This window comes from Myotis daubentonii, chromosome 12 (genome assembly GCF_963259705.1).
Source record: "Myotis daubentonii chromosome 12, mMyoDau2.1, whole genome shotgun sequence".
Lineage (NCBI taxonomy): Eukaryota > Metazoa > Chordata > Mammalia > Chiroptera > Vespertilionidae > Myotis > Myotis daubentonii.
The window spans coordinates 34,774,062-34,788,645 of NC_081851.1; the positions used below are offsets into that span (position 1 = coordinate 34,774,062).

Genomic DNA, 14,584 nt, shown 5'->3' on the forward strand with positions numbered 1-14,584 from the left:
TGGGCGTGGCTTAAGGCATAGTGAAGGTACAGTCAATGTGCATGTTTGTCTTTTATTAGTGTAGATATATTTAAAGCACAAATAGTATTGTTTTGCTGCATAGAACCAATGAAGGGAAAAGAAAACTGGACCAACAAACTATTAATAACTTCAGTTTTCTATTTAACTTCATTTTCCTCATCTGTAAAATGAAGTGCATATACCTGCCTGAAGAACTTCAAAAGACTACTTTGAAGATAGGGTGGCTATGTGAAAGTTCTGCCTATAAAAGGAATGTGTGTTTTACTGTAGTGATAATTCCTCTTATCTAAACTGGGTTAAAATTACAAGAGGAAGGAAAGTTACAAGTACATAGCACTTATAATTACAAGTACTATGTAAAATTACAAGTACAAGTGCATAACTCAAAGATTAGACATTAGGTATATCTTGCAGACAGGTAATTGATCTAGAATTGGGCACAGCTCAGAGAGGGCTTCCAGCCAGCATTAGCAATATGCCATTCTCAGGGAATGGGTGACACCTATTGCACTGTACTGCAACTGACCTGGAAAATCAGAAGTCTTCAAACCAGACATGATTTATATACAATTTTAGTCAGGCACAAGATGCTATAGCAAAAATAAAAATTAAAAACAGAGTATTTTCCTTGGAAAAGTCATGATTTTCACACATTTAAAAATAACTTTTTCTTCATATTCAAATGTAATGCAAATTAATTATAGAAAATAAAGATCGTCCAATAAAATCACTATCAACATTTAGTTTAGAGCCACTACCCCAGACAGTGTCATCATCACTCACAATTCATTCTTCTCCTTTCTTTTCCTTTCTTCTCCTCTCTCTCTCTCTCCGTGCATATTGTTTTTATTAAAAAAAAAAAAAAAGGTAAAAATTGCCCGGCTGATGCAGCTCAGTGGTTGAGCATCTATCTACCTATGAACCAGGAGGTTCCCAGTTCAATTCCCGGTCAGGGCACATGCCCAGGTTGCAGGCTTGATCCCAGTGTGGGGTCTGCAAGAGGCAGCCAATCAATGATTCTCTCTCATAATCATTGTTTCTGTTTTTCTCTCTCCTTCTCCCTTCCTCTCTGAAATGAAAAAATATATATTTTTTAAAAGTTAAAAATTATTCATCAGGGATAACCATTGCTAACATTCTGTGTGTATTATTCCATACATTTTATGACTATGGAAATATATATTACAGATTCGTGGGGAACTGTAGGACGTTTCAGGAAGAGGCTATTAGAAGGAACTTAGGGCTTGTACTAGGTGTTTGCAGAAGGCTTTAAGGAAGCAGGGCTTTGCTCTGGGTGGGGTTTTGCCCAGAAGTGGGGTAATTCTATGACTGGGTGTCTTACTAACTCTCATCCAGAGAGACGACTAACATGATGCTGGAGCAGGTGAAGGATTGGTAAAGCAGCAGCAGCCACTCCTCCAGCCGGAACAGGTGGATGCCTGGTCATTCTCGTGGTTTGGACAATGTTCCCATTTTTGGCTGCGTGTAGACATGATTATGGAGTGATCTAGTTTTTTCTCAGTCCGTCACATCCCACCGTGGCCTTAGCAGATGTTGGTTTCCTATGAGGTGCGAGAATGCCAGGGCTGCAGACACTTTGGTTTTTCAACTAGGACACCTGGGATTTGCAAGGTGATCACAATCTATGATGAGTTATAGTATTACTAAAGGCCCGGTGCACAAATTCATGCACCTGCAGGATCGGGCCAAACTGGCTCTCCGACATCCCCCAAGGGGTCCTGGGTTGCGAGAGGGTGAAGGCCAGGCCGAGGGACCCCACCAGTGCACAATCAGGGAGCGGGAGGTTGGCCAGCGAGGGAGGGACAGCAGGAGTGCTCCAGGGTATGTCCCGGCCATCTCACTCAATCCTGACCAGCTGGACCCCAGCAGCAAGCTCACCTACGGGTCAGAGAATCTTCCCCCTGGTGGTCAGTGCACATCATAGCGAGTGGTTGAGTGGCCTTAGCATATCATTAGGATATTATGATTTGATTGGTTGAATGGCCAATAGATGACTGGACACTTAGCATATTAGGCTTTTATTATATAGGATGATGAAATCACAGGCAAATTGCCTAAATCCAGTAAATCTGAGAGGCTATAGTTTTTAAGTGTGATAAAAGATTAATTTGGTAGCTATGTGTTGGGAGAAGCTACCTTAGGAGAAATGGTTTCTTCACTTTAGAAGAAGCCATTCAACTCTACGCTTTTACAGCTAGTTCTGTTCCCTCAGTCTATAGGCCAGTTCATAATGAGACATCCAGACTCAGCTAATTTTAGAAATGCTGATGTTACAGTAGACATGAATGTTTCTCTACAAACTCACAGAGGCCAAAAAAACATTACTTTATTTCTGTGAATCAATTTAACCTGAACTCCCGGTCACTTCAGAAGGAAAATATTTTATCTCAGGCATCTTGAGGGTGACCATCTTTCTCCCTAAAATTGAATATGAATTCATGGGACTCGTGTGGCTCCCAGCAAAGGACAGAAGTGTCTGGGTCCCCTGACTGCTGCTGCTGAGAAGCTCATTCTCCGAACCCACTCAGCCAATGGGCAGGCAGCTCCATCCTTTCACACTAAAGTATGGCATTCTTCGCCCTCATCCTCAAGGTCCTGACTGTCTCCAGCATCCACCCCTTCATCCCACAGAGCTTGTGTCACTTCTGGAGAAACAGCATGGAAACACAGCACAGGTCTATATCACTCAAAGATTAAAACAGCCATCCCCACTCTCACCTCAGGCAAGGGCCACTTCCGCCTCCTCGTTTCTTAAGAGGAAGGAATAGGAGCTTACCTATCATATGTGAGTAAGCATGTCTTGAAAGGAGAATACTAAAAATGTGTGTTGACTGTTTGCATTCCTGGGATTGCAGGAGAGAATTCTAGGAACTCCATCTGAGGCTAATTGGAGCCCCTCACTTGACAGATATAACCTATGCCTATGCAGGCCTGAGCTTTCACCAGGAGCTCTCTGCCTCAGCCTCTCACCAGAGAGATCTAACCAGCTTCCTCAACACTTAACCCTCAGAGAGTGCCTAGTGTGAACCTCAGTCCTGGAAGAACTTTATTGTCAGTTTCAACTCAAAGGACTTTCTTGAACCTGAGGGTGAGATGTTGGTCTTTGGGTCCAGCATCAGTTGCTGACTCTTCCTGCCCCAATCATGGTTCCAGCTGCAGATGGTGAAAGCCTTTAGGTTGTGGTCCAGCACTGCCAAGTCTCAGAGTGCCAACTCTGTCATAAATGAGGAGTGCCACACCCACCAGTAGGCAGGGCCAAGATGCATCTGTAGCCCTAAACCCCAGTCCCATGGGCTGGGAACCAAGGGGAAAGAAAAGAGAGGAAGAGTTCTTGGCTTGCACTTATTTCTCCACTGGGCCTGGAGAAGCCCTCTTAACCTGACCCCTGGGCCCATCTGACATCCTCAGGAAACTAGACCCTTCCCTATTGCTTGCCATTCCCCACCTCAACCAGGACCTGGTGTTTCACATCAGTCGAGATGGACCTGTCTGGAACCACACCTGTTGTCTACTGGTCACACAAGTTGCCATGTCACAGAGAGGCCTGTCCTGGGGCGTCCCAGGGTAAATTTAAAAACTGCAGAAAGATTTCTTGTACTTTTATTGCTAGTTTTTCCTCTAGTTGATAAAAATAATCTTTCAAAATTCCAACTTTACCTCTGCTACAACCAAAAAAGGCAAGTCTTATCACTACACCCTTGAGACAGGCAGGACCTGTGTATGGTTGGTTGCAGCCATGACTGCACCCCTCTGACAGAAGCAGAGTAGCCCGGACAGTCAGGACCCAGCAGATACCAAAAGGACATTTCCCGCCATCACTGAGGCCACCAGTGAAGTTTGGGCTGCTGGGGAAAGGGAGGGACTGGGGGTCTCCAGGGAAAAGATGTGAGTTTGCCTCCTGTTGGGTTAGACCAGTGCTGTGCTAGAGCTCCCTTGGCTCATACGAGCCAATAATAAGCATCTCTTTCTGACTCTATTTTCAGTGGGTAGCAGCAGACAATGATAGGAGTGACACGCTGAGGGTATCAGTTTAGGGATCAGGGACCAGAGCCAAAAACAGAGGGGTATTTAAGAGGGAGGGCCAGGAAGTGAGGCACAAGTCCCGTCTTCACCCTTCTTTACCATGTGAAGCTAGCCAGGTCTCTGGCTGCCAGAATCCTCACAATTGTCCCTGTAGGACTCCTGCACCCTCCTTCAGCTCTCTTCCCTTCCCACATCCCAAAGATAATGCTATTGCTCACACGATTTCTCTAGGGGCTGGCTTCACATTCCTGAGCTCTCACTCACTCTTGGGCCTTGAACTTTCCAACTAAGAGGTGATTTTCCTCACTTCATGTCTATTCCCATCATTCCTCATTTTTCCTACATTCCTCATCCCGTTTTCCTCAAACCAGAGCCATTGTTCAAGAACCAAATATTCAAATCCACCATGATCTAATCCAAACATGTCAAACTCTCAGCCAACAGGCCACGTGCAGCCCGCCGGCCACAAATTTGACATGCTTGAATTCCTCCCTCCCCCCCTTGGAAAACTCTTCTCCTCCCCTCCTCAGAGACCCCAGGCCCCTCTAACATCTCCCCATCTTCTTTCCTCCCTCAAATTGAATTAATGCATAACCTTGAGAGAGTAAAATGAGGACAAACCCAAGAACACACAGCTTCCTCCATTCCCACAGAGAAGGACTAATAAGGTCACTAGGGTCAGACATCTGAGGATTACAATAAACCACAGGCCCTGTCTCCCACGGGCTTTATACACTGGCTGCTATCTGGCCAGAGATGACATCTGTGTGCGGCAATGACCCTCCTTGCACCAAATGGGGCTTAAAGTGATACATGTGTCATGGTTACCATTTGGTTAAGCTATATGATTATGGCGGAACAGTTCAATTTTTATACAACCACCTCTACTGGTATAGATAGTGCTTTATTGTTTACATGTTCTCATTTAATCCTTGTAGCAACCTTGAGGTAGATATTATTATCCCCACTTTACAGATGAGTAAACCAATGTTCCTAGGTTAGATTACTTGCTGAAGATCATACACTTATTAGGGCATAGCCACTGACAAGTCCAAACCCAAGGGGACTCTTTTGGATAATTCACAGCTGCTGCCAAGGAAAGTAGAGCTGAAAACTTCAACTGGGAAGGGCTGGATCATTCACTGGAGCTCTGGGGGGTTGGGGCAGGGTTCCCTCATCAGGGATGAATGAGGAACAGTTACAGGCCAAGACCAAGCAGGAGAAGCCTAAAGCATCTGTGAGCTGTGAAGCAGGAAGAAGTCTTTAAGTTTAGTGAGAGTTGATAGTGTCTTCAAATATGCACAGAGCCCAGCTTCCAGGGTCTGGAGAAATGAGACGCCCTCCAGGAGCTGCAAGTCCAGGGGCTGGCCGCAGAGCAGGTGGGCTGAGGCAGAGAGCTGCTGCTGAGTGGCACCATCTCAGCTTGGCCAACAGTGTCATGACTTGGGGGCAGTGGTCCTTTAACTGTGTTAAGGCCTTGAGAATCTGATGAAAGCCATAAAACATCCCCCCACCCCCGCCCCGAGAAAAACACAGACACACATATACAGACAATATTTTGCATATGATTTCAGGGAGTCCATGGAGCCCCACTGGAGAACTAACTGCTTTAGGGCAAGGGTGTCAACCTGAGTAAAGTCACTGATACAAACTTATCTTTACACTGCTTATATTTCCTGACTGTTCCACTTTTGTTGTTCCCTAATATTTAGAATGCTGTGAAATTTATTTTTAATGGGAGCCAAAAAGAAAAGGGGTCCAGCCTGCACTCCAGCCAGAGAAAGAGAGCAGCTGTGCATGGCAGTGGTGGCAGCCAGGAGGCAAAAACAAACTGAAATATGGGGTCACCTGTCCTGCTACCCTTCCCACCCAGAAGGCCTCTTTGGGAGTGTTTCTCAACTCAAGAGAAGGGTTGTGAGAAGTGATTGGGGGAGTGAGGGCAGTTGTTTCTTTCCTTTTAGAAAGCCATTCCTTCACTGGCTATAGGGTCTAAAGTTCTGCAGTCAACCCCCCCACCCAACCTTCCCCCTCCTTACCCGATGAATACACCTGAGCAACGGCCCCGTCATTCATGCACATTTGGCAAGTATCCTATGAACACTCATATATACACATGCTCTTTCATGGAAGAAGGAAAAGTGGGGTGGAGAGGGGTCATGCACTCTCCACAGAATCAGACTAACTGGAAGAGTCAGCAAAACCACTCCAAGGACTCAGTGCACATTAGCTTCCAAGCACCTCCATAGCTCCTCCTTCTGGCCAGGGTCCAACCAGAAGGCAAAGTCATAGCTATGTCCTATGTCCCTCCCCAAATTTATGGGCCCAAAATAATGGGCCAGGACTGAAGGGGTCACCGGGGTTCAGAGAGCAGGGGTGGGAAAAGCCCTGATTCACTGCAGAGAGAAGTTCTGATCTCTCATAGGAATCAGGAATCAGGACACAGACAAAGGCCTGGCCTGGAACCCATCTAGGACCAGAGAGGGCTGACACTGAAGTCAAGTGATCACTCAAAGGACAAAGAGAACTCAGAGGCCATGATGGTTTTCCAGGGCCAGTGACCCCAATATCTCAATGGTCACTCCATTCCAGTGACCCCAACATCTCAATGGTCACACCACTCCAGTGGCCAGTCATGCACTAGTGGTCACTCACCCAGCCCTAGATGGATGTTTCATCACATGTGGCCAGAGGAGCCCCAGTTAACCGAATATGGGCTGGGCTCGGGCAAGGATCAAGCAGAAAAGGTGAAGGGAAGCCACCAAAGCCACTGCCCCTCTTGCCTAGAGCCAGGGGCAGCCGCTCATCTTCAGGAGAGGGAGAGGGAGGATCCTGGCTGTAGCTTGTGGTCCCAGATGGCGGCGCCCCCAGGTCCAAGCCCACCTTGTCTCTAGCGAGAAGTTCCCTCTGTCGCCGTCGCTGCTGACGTCTACCAATCAGAAGGAGAGTCAGGGATGCTGCAAGAACCCCCAGAAAGAAGCCAGCCAGTCCAGCCCCCACAGTGTGGGCCCGGCTTGAGGGGCCCTGATGGCTGCCCCATACCAAGCTATAAGCCGCTACCACGCGGGCTGCCCCACCCTCCTGACATTCACAAGCATAAGCACCCATGGCCCCTGGGGTTACCACCACTTCTAGCCCATCCCTCCGGGGGGTAAAAGCAGTCACTCCACTGGGCTGGTGCCACACACAGGATGCCCAGGCTGAGCTTGGGGAACATGGCAAGACCACATGCGCAGCTGTAGCCACGGGAACTTCAAACACTACTGGGTGTTCTGCAGAGAAACAGCAAAGGCATAAATGATAGTGAGGCTATAGGCCGGGGGGTGGAGGGCTGATGAAGAGAAACAAAGAGAGAGATCAGATTTGAGAAAGAACCATGGGGGCAAAGTTAAAGGAGATTCCCAAAAAGGGTAAGGCCCAGGTCACTGGCTACCATATCTTCCAGGATCCAACTTTCAAAGTGGGTCTAAAATGGACAACTTTCTAGACTCTTTCCACCCAATTCCACCCACATTTCCCTAAGCCAGACAGACCTCCAGGCTCTTTAGGACACAAAGAAGAGACATCCGCTGACTCTATGTCTTGGACCAGCCTACAAAGAAGAGAATGTCTCATAAACCCAGTGTCAATATTCCCTTTTATACTCCTCAGTACCACAGAATATTCACTCACTCATTATATCTCCCATCATCTCATTAATCACTCCTGGAATTATCAGTCAACATTCTCATCATTAAAATTTCCCCCAATACGCCTCATGACGATTAACATGTCAAATTCTACATACGTTCTAGCAGACCATAGAAAATTAAATCTGCACTAGGTCTGTTGGAAGGATGTTTGGTGGTGTGCTTTAAAAAAAAAACATTGGAAACTTCCAAGAAATATGGCTGACTGTCCACACCATAAGATTTATCTGGAAAAAAATATTAAAACTACACGGTGGTCTGGGGTGTTTTTTTTCTTTTAAAAGAAAGGGAGGACTTCTCTATAAAAGTTAATCAAAATTCTGTGAGGGTCAGTCAGTGAGATGACTTTGTTTCAGAATGCTGCTCATCTCTATATATGAACTGTTTCTTCAACAACTCTTGGTACCTATTGGCCTCTAACAGATCTGTTTCAAATCATACAATCTTGGTATTTTCAGGATTTCAATGGACTGTGTCTGACAGAAGGACAGCAAGACAGGCTGCTCACTCTGAACTTCCTGGCACCACTACCAGAGGGAGGGAGGGAGGCTGGGAGACCTCTAGTGGGCTGTCAGTGAAGACCAGGTGGAACACACAAAGCTTCAACCAAAAGTAGATTCCCTTTGAGTGTGAATTCCTTCAACATGAATTGGAGCCCCTGAAATAAGCTCTGAGACTAGTATGAATATGTTAAAGTCTCTGGGTAAAACCAAGTTTGCTTAGTCTAGCTGACAGTGGGGAACATGGGAAGGCCATAGGTGTGGCAATAGCCACAGGAACTTCATGGTCTATGTTTTCTCCCTTATATGAATTGAGGTATGAAGGGTAGAGTGCACAGAAGTACCAGCTTGGTCATTTCTCACATTACTAAGAAGTATACTGGCATGTATGCACACCCACCTCCTACACACACATAGATATATATGTGGAGGGGACCCCAAGGCTCCAGTACACAGGCTATCCAACACCAATTAAATTCTTATTTTAATGAATATTAAAACAATAAAGGAAAGAATAAAGTACTTGTTTTCATCTGAGTTGTGTCAAAGTTCTCCCAAGAGAAATTAAAATACCAGATCAAAGTTCTTAAACAAAATCAATTCCCAAAAACAAGTACTTTTACTTCTAAAGTATTTGTAAGATTGGGATTTAGTAATATGCACAAATATACAGTAAATTAACTGGGCTTCAAAATAGGAATTTATGAAGTCAGTCTGAAAAAATACCTTCCAAGCAATCAATTAAAAATTACTCATTTGAAAGGAATCTCAACTAAACATTAAGAGACTTAAGAAACACATCAACCAATTACAACTGATGGACATTATTTGGATCCTGACTTAAGCAAACTATCTTTAAGTATATGCAATTGGGAAAATCAGACATTGATTAGATAATTGATGACATTAAGAAAGTGAGTTTGCAGTATGATAATGATAATATGGTTACATTTTCTAAAGCCTTTCTGTGTTAGAGATACAGATACACACAGAAAGATTTTTGGATGAAGTGGTATGATGTCTAAGATTTGCTTTAAAATAATTGGGAGTGAGTGAAGATAGTGATCAAGTAAGACGGGTCAGTTGATGGTTGTTGAAACTGAATGATAGATACATGGAAATTCATTATACTATCTAGTTTTTGAATGTTTAAAATTTCCTATAATAAAATGCTTTTAAGAGAGTTCTTATCTGATACAGATATATAATGAAATATTGTAGATGAATATAATGTTAGGGATATGTTTCAATGTGGCACATGATTTTAAGTTAACTGCTGAGTGGAAAATGGATGATGGGATCCCCAAATGGACAAAACAAGACCAATTTGGAGGTTATTGGAGTAATCCAATTAATAAATGATGATGGCTAGGACAAGGGTGATAGCAGTAGAGAAAAAGAGAAGTTGCTGTGGACAGAGGATATAACAGATGGAACTAGAGTCAGTACCAACTGCAATATAGTGTGGGAAATTTCCAGCTTGAGCAACTGGATTCACAGAGGTCCCTTCAGAGAACCATGTGAAAGAACGAGAAAACAACAGTGCATGCTAAGACCTGCTAAATTTGAGCAGTTAATAAAGCATCCAAGTAGGCCGTTGGATAAGGAATTGTGTAGCTCAACTACAGATACATCTGTAGTTGTCAACAACACTCAGTTGGTGTTGAAAATAATGGGAATAATATCACCGAGAGAGTGCGAAGACGTGTAAAAAGAAGGACTGAACCATGAGAAATATCAAAATTCAGAAAATGGATGGAAAGGAATGAGTAAAAGGAGACGGCTGGTGAGACACGGAGGAAAACTGGGAGAATGCAGAGTCCTAGAAGGCAACAGGAAAGAGTATTTCAAGGTAGGAAGGAGGGAGTGGCCAACTGTGGAAACACTTCTAGGAGCTCTTATAACATGGAAACTGAGCAGTGTATGGCAGCATGAAAGTCAGTCACATGGTCCGGGGCAGGGCCAGCAAAGTGGCAGGAACATGGATAAGGCTGCATGATGGACAAACAGATGAGAAAGTAGGGACTGACAAACACAGTGACACTAAAAGAAACACATGGCAGCATGAACAGATCAGAAACAGGCAGATATATGGAGAGGTCAGAGCTCTGTGACAGCAGGCAAGAGGCCAGGGCAGCCACACTCACCCTCCATGCTCGTCAGCATGGGCCACACACGCATCTAGCCGGAAGCTCCAGGCACAGACAGGGTCTTGGGCCAGGATGCACTCTGAGCAGCTTTGGAGACGTCCACAGTTGGTTGTGTTCACTTGTGTTACCTCAGTACGGGAGCCAACCAGTAGCCAGTTCTAGAGAAAGTGAGTAAAAAAGAGAACTATGCTGCATCTCCCAGACTTCAGGGTCACAAGCTAGCTCAGATGTCTCCCCACCAGACTCCCCAAAATCTATGACTCACTTGATACAATTTCATATTCTCAACTGGCTGTGGCTCTGGGAATAAGGCCAGATCCTCAAGGACGCTGAGCTTGGCTCCAATCCGCACAGCTCTGTGGAGGTGTCCATCCTCTAGGAAGCAGGCAGAGGGCACGACACAATGACACACTGTACCTGTGCCTGGGACTCTGATACTTCTAAATATACAACCCTCTCTTTGACAAACGCATGTGTGCACAGAATGGGCAATGTACTTGGCTCCTAAACATACCTGTCCCCAGGTAGAGCACATCATACTCTTTCCCTGATAGGCTGGCCACCCTGTGGGCCACAACTCTGAGATAGACTGTATCTGTAGTGACCAGCAGGGAGTGTCCATCAGCTGGAAGCACTGGCCTGTCCATGAGGGGGTGATCCCGGATGAAGGTGAGCACACGGTCAGGCAGGGAGAGTGAGGAGCCAAACTGCTGGAGTTTCATGTTATTAGCGATGCACTAGGGGAAACACAGGATAGGTGACAACGTTTACCAGGGGCCTGAAGTATCCACGATGCTTACTTGGGCTCTTGCTCTGATGAGGCGATTCTGGCATGGGGTGAAGAGCTGCCCCAGACCCCTTACCTCTCCAGGTCTGGGCTGGGGTACATCATTGTCCATGACAGGCAGTCCCCTGTTGCAGTCATGTTTCAACTCTCTGAAGGGACCATTCAGCACTGTCCGAATGTCTTGTGGTCGGAAGGCACAGACAGCCGAGATGGCAGCACCCTCCCTGGAAGAGACACAGGTTGGAGCCAGATATCTGAAGAACACTAGTTGACAACTCACCCCCTGTCAAATGAGATAATCCGTAAGAAATGCATAGGAGCAATGTAGCTGGCTCCTGGGAGAAGCCACCCCCTCTGGAAGAGACAGCACTGAAAGGTGCCAGCCCCACGTTATCTCCCACCCTGTAATTCTCCTCCACACCAGGACCCCCTCACCACTGGGAGGAAAAGATGCCATAAAAGATGGGGGCCCCCACTCCAGTCTCAGGTCGAAGAATAGCCATGTCCTGCAGGACACTAGAGGCCCGGCCATCTTCAGGCCCTGGACACAGCAGGTCAGCCTTCAGAAAGGTCGTCCACCTCTGCTGGAGGGTCTTCCGGCCCCCAAGGTCCCCCTGGGGTGAAAAGAGCATGGGCATTTCTCTTTAGAAGACAAACATTGTAGGGAGAATGTGGAGACCAATACAAGTTTCCCCCAGACAAGGACAGATGAAAAGACAAGACGCATAAAAATGCAATGTAGAGATACAGACAGAGTTAGCAGTAGGGAATGATACAGGGGTAGACAGGGTCACAATGATGGGGACTAAGTTCATTGTTGCACTTACAAAGTACTATACTAAGTGCTTTACATACCTTATCTCAGTTAGGTCTCAAAACAACCCTTATAGCTAGGCATCATCAATATCCTCATCTATAAGGATGCTAAAGAACCTGCCCCAAGTCACAGAGGCAGGAAGTGGTGGAGCAGGGTTTGGAGCCCAGGCCTGTCAACAATTCCCAACTTTAACCTCCACACCAACTAGGGACACTGTGTCACAAGGGTAGTTATGGAGTTAAAGGGGCTAGAGCCCTTTCCCCATACTCTTTAAGCTCCCAGAAATTAAGTCAAGACAGGGAAAATGGAGACAGAGGAGAAATGTAAAGACCAAGACCCAGAGAAGAAAAGACAGATGCCAGGCAGAGCAAGAGACAACAAACAGACAGCTGGGAACAGAGTCTCACCGCACACACACGGGCCACCCGAGGAACTTTAAGGCGCTCGTATGAGTCAAAGGCTCGAGAAGTCTCCGTAAAGAAGAAGTAGATTTCCTTGTCTCCGTCTTCATCTCCCCACTCAGCTGGCCTCAAGGCCACGGCTGCGACAAAGGCTGGAGCTGGGGAGACCTGTGGCCTCAGATCCCACAGACTCAGTGAGGGGCCACCCAGCCTCCACCCACCCTCTCTGTCCCCACAGTAACCCTCTTCCTCTCCCCACCGTTAAGCCAGGATGGCAAGGTCTCTGTCCGAATCCAATCCTCAGCACGGCCCACAGCCCGGGAGATAATCGGCTCCGTTCCCAGGTAGTTTCTCACAGTGGCAGCATAGAGAGCACCCCCTGCAGGGAGACAGGGAGGAGATGAGCTGTGAGACCTGCTGAAGGATGCAAAAGGGGCCACAGGCAGAGCAGGGAGAAAGCAGAGGCAGGAACTCTCAGGGGCTGAGTGCCCATTAAGTACAGGAAACTGCTAAGCACCGGAAAGGATTCCATCATTTAAAATCATCCTGGATATAAAATGCTCCAGGGCAGAGTTGGGAACCAGTGTTTAAAGGAAAGTGCCAGAATGTTAATGTATATGAAGGGAGAATGAAAGCTGCCCTAGTATCCGGAACAGTGTGGCTCAATGCGTGAGCATCGACCCATGAACCAGGAGGTCACAGTTCAATTCCTGAGGAGGGCACTTGCCTGGCTTGTGGGCTTGATCCCCCAATAGGGCACATACAGGAGGCAGCCAATCAGTGTTTCTCTCTCATCATTGATGCTTCTAGCTCTCTCTCCCTCTCTCCCTTCCTCTCTCTGAAACCCATTTATAAAGAAGAAAGCTACCCTTGTGGAAATCAGGCTGTTTGGTTGTGTTGTCTTTGTTTTAGGGATTTCTCTACCCTGTAATATGCTAATTATACTGCTACTCTCCAGGAAGGAGGTTTGCTTTGCAGCAAGTCCCAGTCTTACTTAAGTTCTCCCCCTGTGGTAAATGTCTGAAGGAACTAGGATTCTTTCTGAACATTAGTGGGTGTACACTGCTCTGGAACTAGTCATGACTTTAGGGAATACTAGCATCATTTGGGGAGTTGATCAAGATGAAGATTCCTGGGAGAGAAGGGAGTGGTGCAGCTCTGGGCTGAATGTGAGAGCATTATAGCCACTCGGAGTACCACTGCCAAGGTCTCAGACATGAGCCAAGGAACATGATTTGGGGGAGTAAATGCTCACAATCCTTCCTCCTCAGAGTTTTGTGTATCACAGGGGACAGCAGTTCTGGGGAGAACAGAGTGGCATTACTTTATCACTTACTACATACAAGGCACTGTGCCAGGTGTTAAGCACATCAATGCCCCCAGGAACCCTCATCTGAGTGTTTAATCAAATGGATACCAAGAGGTGGGGATGCCCAGATGTGTGCAGGAGCACAGAGGACAGCCCAGCCACATCTGACTGAGTAGCAGCATCTCAGAGGTGACATTTGAGCCAGGTCTGAAGAATGAGCATTTGCCAGGTAGAAGGGCTTCAGGGTGGACCATAAACATGTGGGAAGGAGGATGCCATGTCTAGGGATGTGGGCTACTCCCCAGGCTGAAGTGCCGATGGGATACAGGAGCTGACAGGCAAGCGAGCAGAGGTGCAGTTGGAGGTGCAGAGATGGGCACCCAATTATGATGACTCTGCTCTGCCAAAACCAGGAACATGGGCTTGATCTTACAGGTAACACCAAAACTGCAGAGATTTTCTTGAAGACAGGTGACATAATCAGTTTCGGTTTTTAAGAAGATAATGCTACTTAACAGGCCATTCACACAATGCAGGCAAGAGTGGAGTGCCTGAATTAAGGTAGGGGCAGAAGGAATAAAGGGACTGGACTTGGGAGATTCTTCTGAGGTAGAGTCCATTAACAAGGTTTGAAAATCAATGGAGTATGAGGTGTGAAAGAATGGAATAAAGTGTATCTCTAAGGTTTCCTGTTTAGAAGATGGGTGACAGTACATGGTGATATTATGAACCAGGAAATGACAGAAGGCCCATAAAAGAGGTGGCTGGAGACGAAGTGAGCTGTTGTTGGACATGCTAATGTTGAAGAACCTTCAGGACATCTGGTCAGAGATATTGGAAGGCAATTAAACAGAAAGAGTCAGGCAGCA

General features: G+C 46.4%; 1 protein-coding gene across 2 annotated transcripts in view; it reads right to left on the bottom strand.

Moving 5' to 3' along the window:
* Positions 1 to 4,950: 4,950 nt before the first annotated feature.
* Positions 4,951 to 14,584, bottom strand: part of LOC132213170 (semaphorin-4F) — a 29,320-nt gene continuing 19,686 nt past the window's right edge. For both annotated transcript variants that reach the window (XM_059659334.1, XM_059659333.1), the window contains 9 exons: positions 12,666 to 12,785; positions 12,413 to 12,564; positions 11,624 to 11,802; positions 11,265 to 11,412; positions 10,916 to 11,138; positions 10,667 to 10,776; positions 10,399 to 10,559; positions 7,596 to 7,654; positions 4,951 to 7,334 (listed from right to left, as the gene is read on the bottom strand). In XM_059659334.1, coding sequence (XP_059515317.1) covers positions 6,724 to 7,334; positions 7,596 to 7,654; positions 10,399 to 10,559; positions 10,667 to 10,776; positions 10,916 to 11,138; positions 11,265 to 11,412; positions 11,624 to 11,802; positions 12,413 to 12,564; positions 12,666 to 12,785 — 1,763 coding nt within the window. In that variant the 3' untranslated portion in view covers positions 4,951 to 6,723. The remainder of the gene's footprint in view (positions 7,335 to 7,595; positions 7,655 to 10,398; positions 10,560 to 10,666; positions 10,777 to 10,915; positions 11,139 to 11,264; positions 11,413 to 11,623; positions 11,803 to 12,412; positions 12,565 to 12,665; positions 12,786 to 14,584) is intronic.